Source organism: Xenopus tropicalis, chromosome 5 (assembly GCF_000004195.4).
Source record: "Xenopus tropicalis strain Nigerian chromosome 5, UCB_Xtro_10.0, whole genome shotgun sequence".
Taxonomy (NCBI): Eukaryota; Metazoa; Chordata; class Amphibia; order Anura; family Pipidae; genus Xenopus; species Xenopus tropicalis.
Genome location: NC_030681.2, coordinates 36254372 through 36279939, shown reverse-complemented (window position 1 = coordinate 36279939; position 25568 = coordinate 36254372). Strand labels below are relative to the sequence as shown.

Sequence of the window (25568 nt, the reverse complement as noted above, 5' to 3'; positions counted from 1 at the left end):
AACCATATTGTTATTATAACTCAATGGGGCCACACCCTCAACCTGCATCTTTTTACTATTAATATACTTAAAAAACTTTTTGGGGTTAGTCTTGGCCTCGGCCGCGATGCGCTCCTCATTTTCTATCTTTGCCTTCCGGATTGCTGTTTTACAACACTTGTTATAGTTTTTATAATCATTAAACGCAGCTACTGTCCCCTCTGACTTATATTTCTTAAAAGCTTTCCTTTTTCTCCCTATTAACTTCTTTACCTCAGAGTTAAGCCACATAGGGTGATTCTTAACACTTCTATTTTTTCTTATTAATGGAATAAATTGAGAACAGTAATGATTTAATATCATTTTAAATGACAACCATTTCTGCTCTGTATTTTTATCAGAAAACATAATGCCCCAATCTATGCCCTGAAGCGCTGCCCTTAAGGAGCTAAAATTTGCCTTCTTAAAATTCATTGTCTTTGTTGCCCCCGTGTAAATTTGTTTCCTGCACCAAACATTAAATGAAATAACATTATGGTCACTATTACCCAGGGGTTCAACCACTTGCACATTTGCTATACGTTCTGGGTCATTAGAGATCACTAGATCTAGTATAGCATGGTTCCTGGTTGGCTCCTCAACAACTTGTGACATAAAGTTGTCATGCAGCAAGTTTATAAACTTGTTCCCATTTACTGTCCTGGCAGTACTATTGCCCCAGTCAATATCAGGGTAATTAAAATCCCCCATTATTATCACTTGCCCCAAACTAGCAGCCTTTTCTATTTGCAACAGGAGCTGGGCCTCCTCCTCTTCGCTTACATTAGGGGGTCTATAGCATACCCCTACAATTAGTTTGGTAGATTCCTTACTATCTGTGAGAAGCTCAACCCATAAGGATTCAGCTCCCTCTGTTAACCCCATCACTTCCTCCCTAATATTTGCTTTTAATTCCTGCTTAATGAACAGACACACTCCTCCTCCTTTTCTATTGCCCCTGTCCCTCCGAAACAATGTATAACCCCCAATATTAACTGCCCAGTCATGAGACTCATTCAACCAAGTTTCAGCAACTCCAATCACATCATATTTCCGCTCCAACGCCATCACTACTACACACCAAGATTACAAATAAGAAAAATACATTTGTTGGCTCGAGAATAAAAGTTTAAATGGTAGAGTGAATTATTTCCTATGTAAACAGTAAGTGACGGTAAATAGCATTTTGATTTATATAACATTGGCAAGGCCACATAGTCCTGTTAGAACATAATTCTTGATTTTGGAGTGATTTGGTTTCATTTTCTGTAATAAAGACAATATATTGTAGGTGTTTTAAAGGAAAAAGAAACCTAAACAAACCAGAGTAAGCGAAATGATTGTTACTACCCATCCTCTTAAAACAGTGTATATCAGAGCTTGTGACAACCATGTAGTTGCTGCACGACATTTTCCCTTCTGCCTGTAACTGTATGTGCATGTGTCAGAAGCAGAAAAGTCAGGCAGGGCAGAAAAGCTGAGCAAAGACGGTCAGGCAGGTCACATGACCCAAGCATCATCCCTATTCAACACTTTAAGCGCGCATGCTCAGGACTTGGACACATTTATTTGCGCATACATGTGCCCTGAGGTTGCCGTTTTCTAAAAGCAAAGGAAACTATATATTTACAATATAATATTGTTAACAAACAATATTCTGTTTTGAGAGAATGTGTATTGGACAAACATGGGGAGAGCACCAAGATGCAGGCTGCTGGTAAGCACATTCACATATAATGCCCAATATTTTAGGCTGATTTAATTTTTTCACTTTAGTTCCTTTTAAATGAGTGGGCTTGCTTGCTGCCATCTTCTGGTCCCTGGCACCCTGGTGCTGATGGGCAAAGAGGAGCGTGTACATTGAAAGTTAATTAGTTACTGGCTTCCAATGCACTTGTTTCTGGATGGCAATCAATGCCATTTTTGTTTAGCCATGTATTTAAATCCCCAGGTCACACCACATGCACCCATAACATACTAATGTAGTCATGACTAAATTCTGTCTCTGACAGAATTGGGTTAATTACAGTGTAAACAAGCGAGAATGTCATTTTCAAAATGTAGTAATTACTTTTATTTCAGTATTCTTATGTATTTTGTCCTAATGGGAGCATTTCACCATAGCTTGAAAATTTGCTGCTTTTTTCCAAGCTATGCTCTCATTTCCTTTTTCACTTGTCTGGTTAATTGATTGTTTCCTTTCCCCTTCAGGTGTTGCTCTGTTGCCATTTGTTGATGAACGCCGTCTGAGAGCTGCTTTGGAAGAGGTTTACCCTGACCTCACTCCTGATGAAAGTAAAATGATGATATTTGTCCTTGTTGTCTGTGTAATCACTTAGGTTTTTAGCATTAGTGTACTTGTCGTTCATGCTCTGCTTGGCTGCAAATGAACACGATATAATGGATGGCTGCTATTGATTGCCTTTAAACAATTTTGTAACCTTTTGCTTCATAGATGATTTAATTGAAGTAAATTGAATGATCCTTGATGTAAAAATGGAGCTTTGGCAACTGCAAAGTAGAATAGAACAACCCTGTGTTAAAACTTGTTAATTAAACTCTCATTTGCAGGTTTCTTGTGTGACTTAAATGATCTGTTTTCACAGAAAAGCCTTTTTACTAGTTTATTAAAATAGGTAGACAAAACAATTACAAATAGTGGGACTGTTAGTAGTATAATTAAGTTGTTAAATTGCTTTATAAAAGCAGGAATTATACGCCTGAGTGATCTAGGTTGCCTTCAATTCATTAATTAATGAACTTGTATTAAACACTTTTCAGCTGCCTAAGTAAATGTTTTTCTGCCCTCTTTATTAGCAAGAAGAAATAGTCTTGGTGGAGATAGCATATTTGTTGGAGAAAGCCATCCCTTAAATGACTTCATACATGAACTTTACAGGGCAAATACCACAGAGGTACGGTACCTTGTATGCTAGTGGCCTACAACATATGACATTTTTTCTTTATAGCTGCATGTGTCCATATTATACTCATTCTTGTCACCTTAAATGAAAATATAGGGGACTGTCATAGGCAGTTCTTAGCTGCATTGATACTCTTGATGCCCAGCAGATGTTTCATCTTGGTACATTCCACTGATACCAGAAGATACCAGTATCCAAAAAGCTCTGAATAAGGGGAATGTAATTTCCCGTAGGCTCCATTTTAATCAAATAATTCAGATTTTTAAACATGATTTCCTTTTTCTCTGTAGTTAAGATATTGCAGGCAGAACAATCCTATTGGGTTTAAATAATATTTAATTTAGTAGACTTAAAGGGGCAATTCACTTTTAAAGTAACTTTTGGTATGATATAGACTGACAATTTGCAGTTGGTTCTCATGTTTTACTTTGTGGTTTTTTAATTATTTAACCTTTTGTTCAGCAGCTCTTCAATAGCTTTTTGGCTAGTGGGGTCTGAAAGCTAGAATGAGGTAGAACAGAAAGACAAATAATTCAAAAACTATAGAAAATAAAAAATGAAATTCTGAACTGAAAGGTTGCTAAGGACAAACCTTTCTATAATATACTAAATGTTAACTTAAAGGTGAACCACCCCTTTAATGGAGATCTCAATTAGAGAAAGGCCTCTATATGTGATCATGGAACTGCATTTAGGTAGCGTGCTTCCTTCATTCTTCATGATACATTTTAATACTGCTCATGTTTTGTCTTTAAACAGAATTAAACAGAAGAATAAATAGGCCTGCTATATAAATTTTTTTTTTGCAGTTGTGTAGTAAACACCAAATTTGTTATATTTATGCCTCGGTCCAAAAAAAGTATCTGCTATTGGCCCCTTCTGTTTCTGGAGTTGAGAACACGTAAACGGTTTCTCATATATGAGGGTGTTTTGTAAGTAATTATATGTAAATTGTTTAAATGTCTTGCTGACATGAGGAAAAAATGGCATTTCCCATATGATTTCCATTGTTTGCATTGTATGTCATATACATATTTACAGGTGGACCTAAATAGACATTTCATGCAAAGTACATATTCATCGGGTTGGTTATATATATTTGTTTCCAGGAAATGGTCTGGTTGGGTTTTTCTTACTAAATCTATGTAGCATAGATTTAGCCATTAATTATTAGTTTGTCAGTGCTTATTTCCGATTCCCAGTGTGATGCATATGCTTTTAAGTTTGCTGTCATTTTATTTTACTGAGCACTTTTAACTCCATTTTCTCAGCTTTGATACAAAACATGCTCTGGTTTGCTTTATGTAGGTTTTTAATTTTCATTTTTAGAAACTTTGTGCTAACTTTGTGCTAACAGCAAATCTGCTATTACAGGCTACTCAAATACCTCCTGAATTGTGCCATGGTATCCAAGGAAAGGTTCAGTTAGAAGAAGACCCTATTCTCCCTAACAAGTAAGACAAGATTTAATTTTTGCTGTAAATAGTCTGGGGATTTATCAACGCTGGGAGATTTGCACCTTGGTGTTAACCCCTAACCAATAAGTGATTAGCTTTGCTCAGTCAACCAACTTTATCTCAGAGGGTAGATGAGGAAAGGGAGTTTGTTACTTTGCATGGAAGATACTGGTTTTATAAGGAATGTTGTGTGATGTACAGAAAAACTGATACAAATAATTGTGATCAAAGCTTTGGGCAGTGGAGGACTCCTTATTAGCTAATGGGCTCAAGCTTTGCTGGGTCACAAAAGATTATCTAAAGGCTGCTGGCTTAAAGGTGGCCATACACACACCGATATTATCGTACGAAACCTCGTTTCGTACGATAATCGGTGCGTGTATGGCATGTCGGCGAGTCGACCGATATCGCAGGAAGCTGCTGATATCGGATGACTCGCCGATCGGACCAGTTTGAAAATTTTGATCGGGCGCCATAGAAGGCGCCTGACCAAAATTCTCCCTTCAGAGCTGAATCAGCAGAAGGAGGTAGAAATCCTATTGTTTCTACCTCCTTACCTGCCGATTCAGCCCTGAATGGTGTGTGGCGGATCTTACGATGTTTCGTGCGACCGATGGTCGTACGAAACATCGTCAGATCGCCACGTGTATGGCCACCTTAAGAGGCGGTTGTTGATCTAAATTAGAACTGAAATTAAACAATTACTAGATATTGAATGTTAATATGAAATTAACAATCCAGATAGATATGGTGCTTGGCATGTATTGTTTTTCATGCTTAGTAGTACAGCAGCCCATTGGGAATATTCAATTTTCCTCTTACTGGCACAATATTTCTGTTAGTTTTAGTCTTTGCAGTGATGCAACTGGCCATGTACAGAGTAGTGTGTGTACTTCTATAGAACACAGTGCACTGAGCTCCATAAGAGGGTCTGGCCATTTTTACTCTTATAGGATTTTTTCCTCTGCTCAGGTACACCAGCTGTATAAAAGTACTGCTGTTCACCACAAGCTATTTTCCAATCCCTTTGTTATATAATAATTTCCATTTAAAGCAGTTCCTATGCCTGACTTCAGGGTAACATTACACAGAAAAGACATACATTTATGCTGAATATATGGTTTTAATATTTTATAGAACAGAATCTGTCTAAAACATAACATAAAGGCTTGCCAAAATAATGTGTACTGACAGAAGTAAGCAGAATGCTGGGAGGTCCAACCCTGCTATTGCTATTATTTTATTATCTTTTATTTTTGCTTTCCTGCCTTTTTCAGGATTATTGAGTCTCCAGTCCCTTTGTTACGGGATCTGTCTCAAAATTTTGCTATAAGGTAAGTGTATTTTTCTTTCTGTTTACCTTATATAGCTGGATCCAGGGCTGCCATCAGGGGGGGAGAGGGGTTACTGTTGTTCAGGGCCCTGTGAAAATCATCTTCGGAAGGGGGCCCCGGGCTTGTCACGAAAGATATGTAAATTGCACAATTTATGCATAAGGTTACGTTAAAACTTACCCTATTTACGTAACTTTCATAAAAGTTGCCTTATAATCCTAAGAAACTGACTTAACTTGCCTAGAAACTTAGGTAACTTGCGTACAAGCAAAGGACAATTCAGGGAAGGGGCAGGCAGGGGCAAACTCCACTCATCACCAATACATTAAACAACTGAAGGTAAATCCCACTGCCCCCAATGAACCAATGAATGAATTGGGGCCACTAAACTTATGCAGTTTACATAACTAATGTGAAAATTGATGTAGGTAGGTGGGAAGGGGTTAAACTTAAGGCAAACTCCAAATGACTCCCAATAAACTGAATGATTTATTAGCACATTGATCAATGGAACTCTATGTAAGCTGCTTATTATACATCAGCTGTTTATATTGCACACACAAGGGGTGTGGCCAAAATTTGGGTACTGCATACTTGTCCTCATGGGGGGCCCAATATAAATAACCTGTGTGGGGCCCCCGAGTTTCTTATGGCGGCCCTGGCTGGATCTTTTAACATTTTAAAGGATCACTAAGCTTTAGTAACCTTTTTAATTGTGCATGCATCTATGGGACCCATATGCATGTTCTGACATAACTGCCTTCTATAATAAGAAAGCTACTCACATCAAACTTGCAGTTATGCAATTAGATTTTTTTTCACAATTCTGTTTGAGATGAAGTTATGGTTACAGTGCTACAAGAGCAGTCAATGTTTAGTGTACAGTTTTGAGGGAAAAAAAAGTCAACAATAAACTAGATAATGTGCATTTAATTAGTACAGAGTATTATTTCTAGGGGATATTCAGATTTGAGAAGGTTTCTGTGTAATGCGGTGTTGGCACAAGTACCTTTTATGGAGTGTTTTTGGGTGATGACAGATGTTTTTCCTTTGGGAACGAGAAGTGAAAATGTACTGAGTTTAAAAATGTAAACATTAACAAGATGATTAGTACAACTGGGCTGGGGGCTTCCCTCAGCTGTGATCATCCAAGTCTAGCCAATACCCCCACACTTTATAAAACTTGTCAAGGCAGTTGGTTTTATACAGAGGTATTGCATGCAATTATAGATTTATATGCTCGAACACCATGCAAGACTGAATGTGATACGGACATAAAAAGATATACATTTTTGTGGCTTCATCTAAACTTAACGTGGCATTATTTGAAGAACCAGTCTTTGCCAGAAAATGAATATTTCCTATATTCAGTTAAATAAATCGATTCTTAGTCTGTGCCATTTTTATACACTATTTTTTTTAATTTGCCGTGGTTTGCATTAATTTTTGTGGCATGCTCCCTCGCATTTAGGTATTTTCTGTTTATTGAATATTATATTTGTAACTTACTAGGTGAGCATTTTAGTAACAGCTAACATTTTCTTGCTGACATAACAATAAGCACACTGCACAGCTTTTGCTTCAACAACACAACTGCTTGAAAGAAAACCTTTTGGATGTTAACATAGGTCATTGTAACTGTTACCACATATGGTTCTGTGGGGAAATTAAAGCCTACAGCAGATATGACATGTAGGCCATCGCTTAGAAATGCCTGTATGATCATTTATGAGCAGAGTTCCCTCTGTCACTGCCGCCTCTGCTTTAGGCTGTTCATTTCCTGTCAAACACTATGGCAAGTAATGGATAAAAATCTAAGGCTACTGCCGCATGTGGCAGATTTTCGGCCTGCGGATAAACGCAAGCTTAGAATCCTCCTACTTCTTGATATGCCTGCACCTGGAGCCATTGCATCAGCCTGGATGTAGTCATATGGAGCGGATTTCACCACAAAAGTGCCTGAGTGTGCAGTTCCACACTGAAATTTGCTCCATGTGCCTGCATCAGGGCCAATACAATGGCTCGGGTGCAGGCATATCTGGAAGTTTTTAGGAGCGTAGGGCATTATGGCAGTAGTCTAAACTTTGTTACAGACTACATTCCTTTTTTATTTTTTTTTTCTAGCATCAAATTTGAAGATCCAGAGTATGAAGACGGTTACATTTTTAAGGCAGTAGTTTTACAAGGTGCAAAGTAAGTACTTGCTTTATAGCGTTGTATCTAAAGGGTCTATGTCTGGATTGTTTTTAACTAATTTATAAGTTTGATAAGCAAAATATATCTTGTGTAACCTGGCTTCTTTATTTCTGTAGAAAGCCAGCTCCAACCTTAAAGCCAGGTGATTGGGAAAAGTCAAATCAGGACAGGTCATGGAGACCACAGCTTGGCTTCAATCAGAACAGAAAACCAGTTCACCTAGATTCTTCAGCTTTCCGAACTTTAGGGTATGTTGTTCTTTATCTGTATGGTTAGTGATATCTGGAATTGACTGATGGGGCTGACCTGCTGTGGGTAATTTAAAGCAGTAGTTAATAGGGTGACCCAGCCAAAAGGAGGTTTTACTATAATCCTATTATTACAGCTGGAAGACAGTGTTTTCATATGCATGTAGGGCAATTGCACAAAAAGGAAACTTTCACAGGCTTTAAAAAAAAAAAATGTCTCTATTGAATGGTTTTAAGGTTATTTGTAAATGTAATTGCTACTGACAACAGTTGTTTGTTCTTTCTGTTCTGACTCTTGAAACACTGCAATGGAGTCAGATTTCCGGAAATCGCCCCGCCGCGTCTGCCATCCCGCCGGCGACTTACATGTTCGCCGGTGGGATGGCAGGGGTAGGCAACTCGGGGAGATTAGTCGCCCGCGAACAGGGAGTTTTATCGCGGGCGACTAATCTCCCCCGTGTGCCAGAGCCCTAAAGGAGAACTAAAGCCTAAATAAAGAGGTAGGGCAAAAATGTTGTACATTATGTTTTGGGCTTCTGTACCACCCCAAGGCAACCAGCCTTTAGCAGGGAAGATCTGTGCCTCCACAGATGCCCAGTAAAGCCCCATCTTCTTTTCTGTTGATTCCCTGAATATGCTCTGTGCTGCTTTCAGTTACTGAGCTTAGGGACCTACTCACAATATAATGCATAAATAGAATATAAATGTAACGGTAAAAGGCTGATTAGTATTTCATTCAGATTCACAATAAATGGCAGATCTGAAACCAGGGCAACTGCATCAGAACTGAATAATTAACCCTGTAGAATCAGCTTATATGACAGTCATCTCATTTTCTGCTTGATAATTTGCAACGACCCCTAAGCTCAGCTTCTCAACAGCTATGCAGAGCGCATTGAGCATGTGCACTGTTCCAGACAGTTCTAACAGCATCCAAGATAGGAAGCTACTGTGATAACTGTAAAGACCTATATCATAACTAATATAGAGAAGCTGAAACTTTAAGCCAGTCTAGTCATTTTATTATTTAAAATATGGCATTTCTAGCCATATTGATTTTTAGGGTTTAGTTCTTTCAGGTCTTCAGCTGCATTATTAGGTTTCCAGACTAGAGGGTTGTTGGCAGATGCACATCCTTTCTTAAGGTTGCCATACACAAGGCGATTCTAGCTGCCGATGTCGGTCCCTTAGACCATTTCGGCAGCTAATCAGCCCGTGTAGGGGCACTAACGACGGGCCTGACCGATATCTGGCCTGAAATCGGCCAGATACCGATCGGGCAGGTTAAAAAATTTAGACGGTTCGGGGACCACATCGGCTCGTTGATTGGCCCCAGGGCCAATCGAGCGGATCTGAAGGTGTATGGCTACCTTTACAGTGACCCAAAGGAACATATCAACTGTATGTGCATATTGCCATTAAGCACAGTATCTGACCAGTTGACAGGATATGGCCACCCATAGCTTGCACTGTTCCTTTTACTATCTAGATTGGCAAAAACAAATAGCTATAAGATCTCTTATCTGGAAACTATGGGGCTGGCAATATAATAATGCAAGCTAATTCATGTCACTTTCTGATACCAGCCATACCTTGCCACAGACCAGAGGTCCCAGAGGTGGTGGTCACTACAGCAATGCTCCTCCTCCTGGATCTTACAATCCTGTAAATACCTACAGAATGCCTAACAGATCAGCAGCTCTTCCTTCCCTGATGCAAAGTAAGTCTGCAAACCATCTTTCAGCATGTGTTTTTAGATTTTAAAGAGATACTTTCTTAAAAAAATAAAGTGGTGAAAAAATTGCTAAAATTTCAACAGGCTGCACAGTTGCTCTCTCCAGAGAAATATTTTATCTGGTGCTGTTTATGGGTTATAGGCTTGCTATCTCTCTACCCTTCTTCTTCTTTCTTCATCTTATATGATACATCAGGGGATTGGAGGAGCAGAGTAGCCCTCAAATATGGCAGCGCAGTCTGTCTTTATTTAAAAAGACACAAGTTATTTCTTGGGCACATGTGGCTGCTAATACCATGCATGCAAATTCCAGGCAGGTAAATGACAGGTAGTGCAATCATTTGGAGGGGGGGGGGGGGGGGGCGGATTTTTCACCAGCTAAAAAAACCAAAGGAGAATATGCTCTATGTGCCATGAGCATTTGTAATGAAACATTTCCAAATTGTCTAAACGCTGACAAGCTTCTGCCCACCTCACAGCAGTATGCCCGCTGCTTTTTGAATTCTGTTGTGCCTAATGAATCTGATGTGCAAGTTGCAAGTGTATAATGGCCAAGGCCTATTGGCAGCTGGATGTTAACTTCCTTGTTGCCAGCCCCCCAGGAGCTGAATTATACACACTTATATAGTTGGAATTTCCTTTCTTAAAATTAGCTGCACACAACCATTAGTAAATTCAGATGTCTTTTTTGTTTTATAACCCACAGTAGCAAGTGATTGAGTCTGGCCTTTTTGCACGGAGCAGGAATTGTGCATATGCGTATGAGGTAGAGATTATCTGAGAATCCCTGCTCAGGGATGAATGCCAGCTGAACCTATCTCCAACACAATGGATTTCCAAAATAAACTTTTTTTTTTTTTTTTTATAAAGGTTTATCCTTAATACCAACATGGTATTACTGTGCCTCTATTCTATGTAATTCCTCTTCCAAACCTGTATTTGTATATCTCTGGTATTTGCTCTATTTACAGAATGGATATATTACTTGTTTCTGGTGTTTGCCAATCTGTCCTATTGAGTGAGCATTTGATAAACCATGTATTGTGTGGATTTTAAGCAGCATTACCTTGTTGTCACTTAAAGTACATATCTTTTATTAAGATTGCATTTTATTGGACTGCAAATACAGGCTGTAGCAATAAAGCAGCTATATTTATGCAAGTAATCTAGTATAGTACATTGTCTCCTAACCCACTATGGAGCTACAGTGCTTTAAGCTCCCAGGAAAGAATATTCCTTTTTTTTTTTTGAAGACATATTAAATGGGAAATTGTATTGCTCTGGCTGCTGCTGCCCAGAATGACAACTGGATTGCAGAATAGCTGAGCCTTGAAAGGTACGGCAAACAAAATGGATTTTGTATATTTATAGGAGCACTGCGTAATAAACGCACAAAGTAACATGGAGAAGGGCAGCACGGTCAATCAAACGGCCACCCATTTCAAGTGCCTGCTGTGGGTGTTTCCTTCTGCTTTTCCTTGATTTGACATTGATGTACCAATTTCCAGCTGATGAATAATTGGCGATATGCTGATAACTTGAGGGAGTCAAGTACAGTATGTCGGCACTTTGGGATCCGCAGATCTGCTTTATGCTGAGCCAAGTATCTGATTTCTGACTTTGTCTCCTCGCTGTCTGTAAACTTGTCAATTAGCCGAATGTGAAAGTGATTTTGATTAAGCCAATCAGTAAACACAAGGTCTTGTCTTTGATTGCCTTGCTGATTAGGTAAATAGTCACTTAAGTAGCTGTTGGAGCGTTTAGTTTACGGCAGAATGCATTATCTGCTTTAAAATCAAACTAGCCCCCAGCAGTATATGTCGTCGGGGGCATTTATGTATCAAAATCTACCTTGAAAAAAATGTGAGTGCATCTCTAGAAAGTACTTTTGAGATATATTGCTGATTTATAATGCATAAGTGGTTCCTACTCTGCACTGTTTAGGCATGCTGAATTCTAATGTTCAAATAATAGCACCATAGTAAATCACCTATTACTATTCTGACTATTCTGCCCATGTAATGTGTGAAAGTAACTTACACTATGGGGCAAATTTTACTTAAGAAGAACAATTCTTGCAGCAATTTTAAGCAACTTATCTTTCCATGAGTTTGGATTTTTTTTTTTATACTATTTAAGTCCAATTTTTGGTTGATTTTTTTTTTTTCTTTTAACTTTTTTTGCAGTTTAGTGTCTTTATGGTCATTTGGCATTTATTGCTGCGTGTTTGAATTTATTGTTTTATACTCCCCTTTGTCACTGCAAAGATTATATCATATGACAAAAATGTAGCAAGACACTCAAGAACCACAGGAAGGGGCTTATTTCCATGGGGGGGCAGTTTTACTAATAAATTTCTGGGTAGATTAAACACATGGGCCTGTAAATGTTCTAGATTAATAAATCTGACTATACATGTTTTTGGAGAAAAACAAAATCCCCAGTATGGCCCTTAAGGGCCCCTTGTTTGCTAAAGTGGATGTTGCCATTACTGTTATACTTTGGTCAAACAAAAGTCTGGGCTGTTAGGCCCAGGCTTGTTTTGTATGGTTACAAGTGTAGGTCTCCCTGCTTAAACAGAATCATGGAATATTTTGTTATTTTACAGAAAAAACATTATTCTGGGAATGCAGCTGCTCCAAGTCCCTTTGGGTGTTTTTGTGATCTAGGTCCAACCAGCAGTATCAGTTAAAGAAAAGAAATGGGTTTGCTTTTCTATTAGGTTTTAACTTAACAATGATGATCCTGAGAAGCCCAAGGATTTGCACGCTATGCAGTTGGGTGAATGTTGTGTACTGAATGAGCATCTATTGATTAGAAGCCTTTCATGCTGTGTACTAGCCAATCTTGTTTAGAAGAAGAGAATCCATCTAATTGCCTGTTTTGTTGTGGCTGTGTCACTAATGTAGCATTGTAGAAAACAAAGGAGCGAGTGGGTGGTCCTTCAGCACACACTTTTTCTCTACTGTGTGTGGGGGGGGGGGGCTGCTGCCCCTGTAATAGATATTACTACTTCCTGTGCTCCACAAATTAGCCTGTGTCATGTTTTATTTCCATAACCCATAATGTTTAGTTCTGCATTTTTTTGTTTTTTTCTGAATCACAGAGGCTGCTGCATTTAAAAGGCAGAATTATATTTCATTGTCTAAATTAGTTAATGTATTGATGAATACAGAAATTGCTACCTGTTAGCCTTCTCATAAACTGAATTTATACAGATTTTGTAGATTTTTTTTTTTTATGTTTGTCCCTTTTTGTTTTTTTTTTTTATAAATAAGTCTTTATTACCCCTGTAGATAACAGACCCCAAGGTTCATGGTCAAATCGCCCTCCTCTCTATAACCAGCCACCACAAAGGTAAGATGTGCTTCCATGTTGATTAAAAATCTTATTGGGAGATTCCCATAATGTACCAAAGTAGTTTCTATGTGAGAAATTTATGAGCATTCTATATAGTTATTTGTATGGGGGTGGGTTAGAGTGATTTGTGTACTTTGTAGCATTATTTGGGGTATGTAAAATCTTTTAAATGTAAAATGTATTCTTGGGGCTTTGTCACATGGTGGGACTTCACAAATACAGTACTTAAGTAGCATATATTAGGGACTCTTTATACATATATGAATGGTGGATCTCATTGGTAAAAGGGTAAACTTCTGATGCTGAATGGATTAATTCCCCGCAGGCTTAATAACCATTGCTTTTTCTTTCCATGATACAAAAATTCTGAAAAGTGTAAATGACAATACCTTTCCTTGTAATTCTGAAAACTGCAATATAATTAAATTACAGTTAATTTACAATCACTGCTAATATCAGGCATTCAAGACAAACATTCAGAGGTTCCTACTGGGTAAATCTGGAGCCTGTAGGTCATGGCATCCTTCATGTTACCACTGTTGTTTGGGCATGTTGCAGTTGGTTATCTAGAGTCACACTTTACATATTTCTATTATTAAATATACAGTTCAAAGCATGTGTATATATATCAGACATAAATGATAATCTAGTGTCACTGACCTTGTGTATCCTACTTTTTTTGTACATTGCATTAGGATGTTGAAAATGTTTTTTGCAAATATAAACTAACAAAGGAGCTTCCATCATGACTTTATCATAAGCATATGTACTCCCAATGAGATGAATTATATATGATAGGCTAAACAAATGTCTCTTTGGTTCTGTTATAGGGCTTAATGAGGCATAACTAATATTGTTCCACTTCTACCAGCTCTGTGCTGGAGCTGCCACGTTAACACAGACATGCCATTGATTCTTGCTACAGACCTCTTGAGGTCCTAATCAGCTTCTTTGGTAGAAGTTTTTCAGGCCTGACAAGGCTATTGTAGGGCTGTGTCACTGTAGGTCAGTAGTTATTAGTTGCCACTGAAAACAGTTTCTTTAACTACTTAAGACTGGACTGAATTAAAAGCAGAAGGGACTTTGAGTAGGATTATGGGATCCATAGACCAACAAGTACCATGCAATAGAAAGAATGTGACATGGTTTCATAATGAGGGATGCCATACATATGTTCATGGCTAAAACACAAGCAGTTTGCCTAGTTCACAGTAACCTTTAAGAGATAAATATGTTTGATGAATCATGGTATTCAAACTGCAACAGTATTCTGCAAAACATTCGGGTCTTCTTTATTTATGGCCATAGTATTTTTATTTTTTTGTAATTTAATTTTCGGTGTAAGAATGTTGCTCATCATTCATCTTAGTTAAATTTGTTTGTTGAAAGGTATACAGATTCAGCATGAAAACATTGTCTCTGCCTTACAGCACCTTAGTATTGTTTATATTAGAGTATACTGGACCCCTGTTATTTATGTAGCACTGACAAATTGCACAGTGCCTATATATATATATATATATATATATATATATCTCTGTGTTCATACATTTTCCATTAAAATACACATTGAAACCATATAAAACTAAAGCTTTGTTCTGTTTAGTATCATTTAGATCAAAGTATTTTATAATGTGCATTAATATTGGTTTAGTTCTCTGTGAGGCTACTAAAGTATTATATAAGCTTATATGTACATTATATTATGAAAAAGATTATTGTCCATAGAAATCCACATTTTGCACAACTTTGCACCCAAATTAGAAGGTAATTTACTACAATGCTGCAGGCCTGTATATGGTTAGATCTTTAAATTGATTTGCTGTTTTGTGTCAATTAAAACATTTGTTGCTGCTAGTAATATGGGCCGGCAATCTAGATGATAATAGACGTTGAATTTGTGCTCCCATGTAAACTGTATACCAAATGTCAGTCTACGCCAATTAGTGCTGATGTTGCTAGGTCACCGCGGTCAATTGAAAACCGCATCAATAGAACTTGAAAAGGTTTCTTCCCGATCAGACCCCCTGACATATTGCTCACAATAATGGAGGGGAAAAAAACAGACAAGGCCCCTACCCTAGATTCAAAATTCTTTGCTGTAAGAATTCATTTGCAATCTGCAATTAACTAGAAAGAATGGCGAGCCTAAAGAGTCTGGACTTACAGAAAATAAAGCTTTCTCCCCGGTTGCATATGTTTACACTTAGGATAACTTATTTCCTCCTAAAAACCCTACTGTGTGTTGTGGCAGATTTGCAACCTGTTTTTCCCTGCTGATTGTTACACTTTGCCTACAGAATTAGATTTTGTTTCTGACATTTGTATGTGACAAATTCAGATCTGGTGCACTTACATAAAACATAACTGCCCTTTCTTGTCCACCCCACTTCATCTTGGGTTATTACGTTCTAAAGCACCTCAGCATTCCAAAGAAGCCTTCATTGATCTCCTTCTGCTTTTAACAGGAATTTTGGGCCCATGCAGAATCCACATCCTGCTTTTATGAACCAGCAAATGGGACAAAGAGGACCAAGTAACTATTATCAGAGATATGGCGGGGACTTGAATCGGCAGGTAAAAAATTTTCACACTGTAAAAAAAAAAAAAAAAACTGTTTCTGATATATGGGGCATAGCCCTCAGGCAAGGATGATGGCCAAGGGCGTACAATGTACTTTTTATGTAACTATAAATGTTGTGTAAAGCTGCAAATTTATTCCAAAAAGAGACACAAAGCTGGTATACAGTTGCATTTGCTGTGTGTAACCAGGACTTTAATTAGTAGGGTTCTGTTAGAGGGATTCTAAAGTTGATTTTGGCACCTGTTTTGGAGAGCCATTCACTATAAGAAGTGACAATGTATTGATTAAGGAACACATTTAAAGCATCTCATACAAACTACTTCTGCTCTTTGGGGCTGTGTTTACCGATGTTCCAAACCAACATCATGTAGGTATCCTTTGTTATGGGTGCATTGTTAGCATTTCAGCTTATCTGAATAATGTCATGTGTTTTGTGCATACTTAATTCAGTTAATAAGCTTCTAATTGTGTGTGTTTTTCAGGGATATAACCAGGGAAGAAATTATCAGGCCCCACCACCTTCTGGAAGATATCACCGGAATTAAAAAAAAAAAAAAAAAAAAATTAATTTTTAAAACAGGACATTGCTTCCTTTTTCTATGGAAATTCAAAATGACCTGTAGACATGTGGATAGAGATTGTGTGTTCTTTTTGTTTTTTAAGGCTCCCCCCTTCCCCCATACTACTATATATATATCAGTATGTGATTATTTTGCATTCCAAATGTAATTGTGATATGATGCAGTATTTTGACTTTTTTTAGATAATGGATTTTGTTCCAAGTTTCTTGTGATGCAATCATTGTGTTTGTGTCTTTTTTTTGGTAAATAACAACTTGGACAGAAGAATTGCCTTTTAAGAACTCTAAATAATGCGGCAATATATTTTTTAACCGATGCATCTTTAAGATATACATTGTTTCAATTTTTTAGGAATCATTTTATAAAGTGGTCTGACAATTACATCATACTTTGTGTTGTGTGTTTCGCAGAGTCCAGCCTGTATACACAGCATCTTCATCATTTGTGTTGCCTTTTATGCCTTTAGAAAAGCATACACTGCTGAGCAAATATATCTTAACTTCTGAAGTTACACCAAGGTTAGCCTTAATGTAAAACATTGGAATGTACAGATAAAGGTTAACTTGCTTTACAGAAAAATTTGTTAAAAAAAATAAACAAAACAAACTGACTTGCTTTCAATATATAAACAATTACTTTGACCCCTTTTAGCTGCTGCAGCATCTCTTGCACAGTTCAGTAAGCAAAGTAATGGGTGTGTTGTATGATAACATGCTGTTGTGCTCACACTAATGTCCCCTTACTGCTGTAACTACACAACTGATTAGGTTTTAGAGTTACTGTTTAGTATATTTCTGCTTACTGATCCGTGTAATTTATATGCATTTCCCTGTATAGCTTTGTCACAAGACTGATTAGTAATTTCTTAAGATTCTTATTGTATGGCATGTCAGAAACCAGTGCAATTAGTATCAGAATTTAATAATCGGTCATGTGGAATCAGCTTCTGTGATAGGCAAACTCATTTTCTGCTTTATTTGTGATGACCCCTAAGCATAGCTTCCCAGCAGCTGCCCAGAGCACACTGAGCATGTGTAGTGTCACTGACACTCCTTTAGAAATGCCAACCCCTTAAACTGGTGCCATAAATTTAGTATATAAAACATGACCAAGTCAGCAGCTTATTGGCCCTTGATAGCGCCTGCCTTTAAAGATATCCAACAGGATTTTCAAACCTCACAGATCAGGGTCCATCTGGGTGTGTTGATACTGTCCTTGTCAAGTGGATATCTCTAGGCCTGCGGTGTGATCAGATCATGTTATGTGGCTTGATCTGGCAAAGATCCATTCATTTGGAAACTTAATCACATCAGCATTTCAGTGTGTATAAGTGAGTTTTACAGTCAAGTGCAAGGATTACCAATGTAACCATACATACATGGGCCATACACAGGCCAGTTAAAGCTGCCAACAGACCAGAACAGTTAAAGCAGCTTATTGCCCTCAAGGTGGGCATATGGGGGAAAGATCTGCTAGTTTGGCAACCTCGACAGCTTTATGTACATTTGTTACATTTGCATCAAAGATGATTAAGAAAAACTGGAGTGTAGTAGTTGGGTAACTTTTAATAGAGCTGCAAATATTGCCAAGTATAAAATGCATGGTGTCCACTTGGGTTTTATAAGACTAGCAAGAGAGACTAGGCAATAGCTAGCTTTTTTCTTTGGCAACATTGGATCGCAATTCATCAGTAGTAAAGCCTTGCCCATGGGTTTGCAGGCTATATACAATTCAATGTAATATGTACAAAGTCACCAAATATTGTTTGATCTGACCAAATTCTTCACACAAGATTTGCCCAAATGCCAATCTATATCATCATTTCCATATTGACATTTGAGACAAAAAAAGTAATATAAATTGTCACAAAATGATTTGTCTGATATTTTATAGGGCAAGGAAAGGTGAATTTGCTGAGGGGGTGCTAATATGTTAGTTGCCTCCCTGTGAATCCAGTCCCCTGTTTTATCCCCAGGTTTGTGCCGCTTTGTCAGCCTTGTTTTCTTTGTCTTTTAATAAATTTGAGTTCAGATTCATTTTGTGAGCACTTGATCATTTAAGCCATCACTTCTCTGTGTAAGGTAGAAACCTTAAAAGTTGGTTTCTGCTGGGTTGCAGAATTCATTATTTGCTACATATGAGGAGCAGTTGGGACAAGGGACAGTTGCAACTCTGTTTTGTGATTTTGTCTGTTTTATGTGTTGTGTACAAGTGACAGAGCCAGAGCAATATTTGGGCTTCCTAAAGCCAATTAGTCTGTTGCATTTTTGTGGCGATTAAAGGGGTGGTTGCTGTTTTAAAAACATTTGCTAGAACAGGTGGCAACTGTATGGAGAGTTTCCAGATTGCCAGGGAGGACTTTGGTTCCTGTCAACATGACTTGCAGTGTTCATGCTCAGTGATCCGCTTCAGGCAGCCCTAGCCCAAGGCGATGTAGCCAGGCATGGTTACCCCAAACCCCACTGCACAGTCCTGACTTTAGTAAGCAGGTATGGGGGAGCAGGACTGGCTTTGGACAGGTGTTCATTTGGGAAGGGGACATCTGTGTGGGCTCAGTGAGGTGTGCTGTGATCTGTAGGCTAGCAAAATCTGGTACTTTGCCATGAGAAAGCTAGCAAAGTTATACAACTGCAGTGTTGGGATAAGTGCAGACTGGCATAGTTAGTAGCTGTACAGCTGCTGCAGTTTTGCAGTCCTTGTCTGTTTTCATGCAAATCTCTTACTTGTGGCTAAGTGTTCCCATTAGTTTAAATAATTTGAAAAAAAGGGGGTATAAAAGAACTATAATTTCTGGTATGTATGAACTTTTTTAAAGGGATGAATGTCTTAGCTTGTACTGTGCTTGCTGCTATTGCTATTCTCGATACTGTCAGTGGGTTTGGACCCCCCCATCAGCCACACACTACTTGGCCCTCTCATTGCTTTTAACAGCCCTCTAACCATCTCTGTTTTTGATCAAACTGGCAGGATCCATAGGATTTGACATTGTGCTGCTGGCCTGGCTATCGAGTATAACAACAGAGAAAGGGTCAACATGTAGCCCCCCCCACCAAATTTGAAATAATAATGACAATTCTCAGTATCCCACGAATTTCTGTTGGGTGTTGAGGACAGAAATATTCTGAAATAATTTTCATTATATTCATTATAGTTTCAAGGGTTTAGAATAAGGTGGTTTACAGAGTCATTAGGTGGGGGTGAATGTGTAAATGGTGAAAATGGAAGAGGAAAGGGTTAAAAACAAAAAAAATAGAGTTATGGAATAATGGCATGCAAATAACACACAGCCTGTATATTATTGACATGCAGACAATGCAAGGCAAAGGGGCAGTGGGCAACCAACCTCTATATTCACAGATTTACTCTAACAAGGGTCCAACTCCCCATATCAAAAGGAGGGCAGAGTCCATATCTTTTGGAAATGGGTTTTATTCAAGATTCCCTTTTTTTCAAATGTACCTGTGGGCAACTTCTTTTCGCCTTAAGGTGATGCTAAGCCTTATTTAGCAATCCTCCACATTGCCACAATAAATATATTTTATCAGGGTTCTTGCTTGATTTTTTCTTTTACAAAGTCCTTCAGCTCAGTCTTTAAATGTAAATAATTTATAGAAGTTGTCTTTACTTGAACTCCAGATGATTGTCTGCCCTGGGGCATTGCCAGCAAGGGAAGGAAAACTGCCTCTCACACTTAAGGTGGCCATACACGCACCGATATTATCGTACGAAACCTCGTTTCGTACGATAATCGGTGCGTGTATGGCATGTCGGCGAGTCAACCGATATCGCAGGAAGCTGCCGATATCGGACGACTCGCCGATCGGACAAGTTTGAAAATTTTGATCGGGCGCCATAGAAGGCGCCTGACCAAAATTCTCCCTTCAGAGCTGAATCGGCAGAAGGAGGTAGAAATCCTATTGTTTCTACCTCCTTACCTGCCGATTCAGCCCTGAATGGTGTGTGGCGGATCTTACGATGTTTCGTGCGACCGATGGTCGTACGAAACATCGTCGGATCGCCACGTGTATGGCCACCTTTAGCCTTACAGTAATAAGTTCCCAAAGCTCTGAGACCAGGACATCGAAACCTGATATATAAACTTTGAATCACCTAGCTTGGGGCATACATAGATCTTGTATTGGTCCTTGCAGCTTTATATTTTTGCGTTTAAAAGCACAATAGCGCGGCCCTACGTGTTACCCGTTATTGATTCGTTCTAACAATCCCAGGTTTAATTGCCCTGCGTTTGTATAACTGACACAGCAAGTTACTATACTGTATCAAAAATGTACATTGCGATGTGCAGTCCAAAACAGGCCAAACTCAGAATAACTGGTGCCCAGTTGCTATCTCACGCTGAATTCATAATACTTTATGAATACATAGATGCACACTGGGAATTTAAAAAGCTTATCCTTTATTCATCGAAATTAAAAACGAAACAGGTTAACGTTTTGGTCCCTAAAAGTCCTAGAAGGGGACAGAAACGCTGCCTGCTTTATTAAGTATTATTAATTAGAATGAATAAAGGATAAGCTTTTTAACCTTCCTTAAATTCCCAGTATGCATCTATTTTTTTGTGAAGAAGTATATGAATATAGACTTTTATACAAAAGACAAGACCTCATCTGCATCATTATTATTAATATATTAGGCACATTGAGACATTTTGTGCATTAACCTAAAAATGCTCTCCCCTTTAATGGTTGGTCTTTTATTGGCTACCATTGGGATCACCTACCTGACTGTAGCTGGGAATGAATATGTGTGTGTTTATATATAAAGGGGGCCTACATCACGTGATGTGCTAGTATTGCCCAGTAGCCTACACCAATGCCACCTACCCCAACTTCTATATTAATTCTAAATGCTATGCTTTGAATCTATTCGCTTTGTTCGCTACAGAAGCAGGCCCATTTACTTACTATCCCGACAGTAGGTGCCAATAGACACAAATCACCTTTGCAGGTCCTGTAATAGGACTTGCACTGGATCAAAAACCAGTCTTTGCAAGTAACTTTATAACATACCCAAGTGCAGTAAGAATCCTAGCACTGCTCCAGCTTTGTGTTCCATTAGCCTTAATGTAGCGCCCTGGGGCTACAGGTATATCCCAGTGTAACTCAGCGCTATTAATGATTTCTATTGGCGCTGGTTTATATTCATGTAGTAAGTAAACCCTCTGAGAATCCCTGCTACTCATCTTAGTAGGGGCGGGGAAGAACTACAGAGAGAAAATATATAGGTTAAACGTGTGTATTTGCGGCAATTCATCCCAAGTAAATTGTCTGAGAAGGGAGTAAGGAGAAAAGAAAAAAAACTTGGTACCTGCAAGTGGCCACATTCCTCCCTGCACTCGCCCCATCTTGCTGGAACTGGGGGGTAAACAATAGACAATTGGCCGCCTGGACACTGTAATATGTTCAGCCTTTGGGCTGCATTAGCGGGGTCTCTGGGACCCTGGTGAACTTTCAGATGGCTTTGTCCCTCTTAGGCCAAGTATTTTGTGCCTGGCTCTCTGGGAACGCTTATCCGCCTCTTCAGTTAATGAGTTTCACCTAGTCTGCACATTCGTATGCTTATTGCACATTTCCACTCTCCCTTGCTCTATAGCAACAGAGATCCCATAGTTCTATATGCACCCCCATACAGCCCTTACTGTGTCAGCTGGTCTTTCGGCCATTGACCCATTCTATTAAACACTGGCAGGGAAGGGGTCAATATTCCTTGTGATTAATGCAAGTATTCACTACCACAACGAGCTACACTCAAAGTAAATATATACATAAAACAGTAAAAGTATATATACATACACATTTTTTTCCAGCGCTAAGATATGATTTAAAGATTTGTTGCACTAGAAAACACGGTAGAGCATCTAATGAAATAACAATTATATTTGCAGTTAATAAAAGACACTTTGATCATATCTAGGGTCAAAATCTAATACAACAGGTGCCAAGCGCTAAGGGATCGATAATCGGCATCAATAATAACTAATTTCAATTTCGCAATGCCATTCTCAAGCAAATCTTTTATGTTGGACTCTAAATCTATGCTTAATAGAGACTTTGCATAAAGTAAGAAAAAAACTGTTATTGTAATATTTGTCCCTTTATTTTTTAAAACCATATTGGAAAATTATACGTATGTAGATAAATATCCAGTTGTCTGTTTACTGATATTTTATTTTCAGTTCTTTACCTAATAAGTCTAATAAATTATCTTCCAAACAAATGGCAGGGGCGGATAAAACCGTTATTATGAAACAAATGCTATTAATCAGGATTCTAATATAGAAAAACGCAGAACTGAGGTTTACATTTAAGTAAAATAATTTAACCAATAAAAAAAAAAACACATTCGTTTTTAGAATCTTATTTTGTAATTTGCTTGAGTCTCTTTGCACAGAAAAACATAAAAAAAACATTAAAAATGATTTCAAGTCCCCTAACTAATGGCTACTATCTATCTGATTTTCTCCTAAAGATATAAAGGGAAGCTCTTTCTCTCGCACACCTGAATTATTTAGAAATGTATTTCAGAATTAGTTGCAAATAAAAATCCAGCTAAAAACTAAAGTTTGATATCCAGGTAATACTCATAATTTACCTAATAAATTATTGTGAAACACACATGGTAGCAGCTACTATTTAAGCATTTTTTGTGAATATTTTATTACACTTGCATCTCATGTTACTCCCCACCCAAATCGAATTCTGAAGAAAATAAATTCTACAAAAACTGTATGGAAATCACAATTCCGTTTTTCATTAAAAATAAAAAAAAAAAAACCCGAAAGCAAAAAAAAACAATTATCATTAAACACAGACCAACAACATAAGTTGGAATCAGTCCACTTAAACCGGGCTTTACCAGGTAAATGTTAATTTTGTTAAATAGGCATACCCCAGACAAAAAAAATATATAAAACGGATTTCCTTGTCCAAGTTTCGTTAAAAACGAGAGTTTTTGGGAGCGTCCTCCACCTACAAAGTAAAATCTGCCAAGTGCCGGCGGGCAGCCAATAACACCAGCGCTGAGCAGCAGTTCCACATTAGTTCTCTGTAGGTGCATCAAGGCATCCACCGCTGTCATTATAGGCAGTCCTGTAAACCAGGGGGGCACCATCCCCTTGCTAATGCGCAACAATGCCTGGGCACAAAAAGGCCATAGTGTTTATATCTGCTGTCCCTCACCTGTACATGGAGTTTAATTCAGAGCTGGTTTCCCCTTACCACGTTCTGCCGTAAAGCATGCTAGGATTGACCATCCCGTTGCTGTAGTCTACAGCTGAGGTGTCTATCTGTGCCATACTGGCAACCTGACTGTGAAGTGACTGTGGACTAGGTGACATTTCTTCTAATTCTGAAGCCTGGCTCAATGAGCCAACCTGTTGGTTCTGGTGCTGATGGACTGCGTTAGAAGAAGACAAGCCGCCAGTGGCGCCACTTTGTTGTTGGGTGACCTGCTGGTTGGGTGTGGATGTGTTGGAGCTGTTCTGACAAGGCTTGCCATCTTTCACCAAGACTGGTACCGCAACTCTGCGGGGGGATTGCTGTTGGCACAAATTGCTCTCCTGCTGGAGCTGCTGAGTGACCTTGTCCTTGGCTTGCCTCTTCATCTTGTACCTGTGGTTCTGGAACCAGATCTTGACTTGGGTGGGAGTGAGGTGGATCATGCTGGCCAGGTGCTCCCTCTCAGGGGCCGACAGGTACTTCTGCTGCTTAAACCTCCTCTCCAGTTCATAAACTTGAGCTTGAGAGAAGAGAACTCTCCTTTTCCTTCTGGGAGCAGCATGGAGAGGAGCCATAGACTTGGCCGCTTCTGCTATCCCTTGCAAGGTGCCCATGCCAGCCATATTCATACCGGTAGACGGTCCCATAAATCTAGAAACTGACACAAATGCAATTAGCGTGTTGGTACATTTAGTCTCCCCTCAAATTGGAGCTACATTAGCAGCACAAGGGCCCATAAGCTATACCGACTCCAGGAAAGAGAAACTCTACTCCATGGCGTACAGTGATTATTCTTTATTACAGAACAATTATACTCGATATAACTATAACCCCAAAACTCAACTTAGTCTACTTACTTGTTGAATATCTGGGATCTGTGTTGGCTCCATACCAGCCTGTTGCTGCTGCGCTATTTCTCATGGTGTCTTGATAGGAAGGGATGTCTCCCATGTTCCCAATGCCCCCATTGCAGTACCCTCCCATTGCGCCATGTGAGAACTGGGAGACACTGTGTGGCATGTGGTAGGTGGTGGTCACGGTGGCATTGTGGCCCATGCTGTGCTGCTGCATGCCAGTCTGGGAGACGTGTGTCTGTCTATAGGCTCCCAAAGGGCTGCTCAGGTTTCCAGTGCTTTCCATGCCACCAAATTTCTTGTAGGTCTCTTCAATGGGACTCAAGATGTCAGTCACTGAGAAGGGTGTAGTATGCTTTGGGCTCAACGACATGGTTCAGCGACCAAGCAGGTAAAAAGCTGATGAACTGATCAGCCCCTGTGTAGTGTCAGTTCTCTCTCCTGGTGGAGGGATACGTAAGAGAGTGCTTGGAGGACGCCTGAGATCCGATTGATCGCCTTGGAGAAGTAGGCGAGCCCTCAGCTCTCTTATCTCGGGTTATTTTAGCCTGTCGCCAGGTTTACAACAGGCACCCAAGTGGGAGGGAGTGGGGGGACCTGGGAGGAGCAACAGGAATCCAGCAAACAATGGTCATTCATTTGTTTCAAAGGTAATTGAGTAAAGATTCAGTGTGTCCTGATAGCAACCACAATCAGCCCCAAAGCACCAGTTTGTGCAACTTATGGAAGGTCAGGGTTAGCAACAGGAATCCCTGCAACTTTACTCAGGATTCCTAGGGCAGCGCAGACTTTTCTCTGTGAGGTGGACATTTCTCATTTCTAATTGCAATCCATGAATGGAGACAGTAGAGAGGTCATTGCAAGCACTAGATCATTGATTATTGAAGTATTGCATATTAAAGTATAGGTTGCACCAAGGGGACATCTTCACTGTAGGCTGGGCCCCCGGCCTGTCCCACACAGGAGGAAAGTGGCCCGCAGCACAAGTAAGTATGTCCCCATCTGTCTGCCACTGCCACTGTCACTGTCATGCACTCTC

The 25568-nt window shown here is 39.1% G+C and overlaps 2 protein-coding genes across 2 annotated transcripts in view; one reads left to right on the top strand and one right to left on the bottom strand.

The window, feature by feature from the left end:
- xrn2 (5'-3' exoribonuclease 2) overlaps positions 1-18473 on the top strand; it is a 59193-nt gene extending 40720 nt beyond the window's left edge. The window contains exons 21-30 of the mRNA XM_002939433.5: positions 2230-2313; positions 2836-2933; positions 4317-4396; positions 5677-5733; positions 7858-7926; positions 8046-8177; positions 9764-9897; positions 13209-13269; positions 15741-15849; positions 16339-18473. Coding sequence (XP_002939479.1) covers positions 2230-2313; positions 2836-2933; positions 4317-4396; positions 5677-5733; positions 7858-7926; positions 8046-8177; positions 9764-9897; positions 13209-13269; positions 15741-15849; positions 16339-16401 — 887 coding nt within the window. The 3' untranslated portion in view covers positions 16402-18473. The remainder of the gene's footprint in view (positions 1-2229; positions 2314-2835; positions 2934-4316; positions 4397-5676; positions 5734-7857; positions 7927-8045; positions 8178-9763; positions 9898-13208; positions 13270-15740; positions 15850-16338) is intronic.
- Positions 18474-23095: 4622 nt separating this feature from the next.
- nkx2-4 (NK2 homeobox 4) lies at positions 23096-25269 on the bottom strand. Its single transcript, XM_002939432.5, has 2 exons — positions 24533-25269; positions 23096-24333 (listed from the first exon to the last, which is right to left on the bottom strand). Exons 1-2 carry the CDS (start codon positions 24900-24902, stop codon positions 23672-23674), a joined length of 1032 nt encoding a protein of 343 aa, XP_002939478.1. The 5' UTR covers positions 24903-25269; the 3' UTR covers positions 23096-23671.
- Positions 25270-25568: the final 299 nt, after the last annotated feature.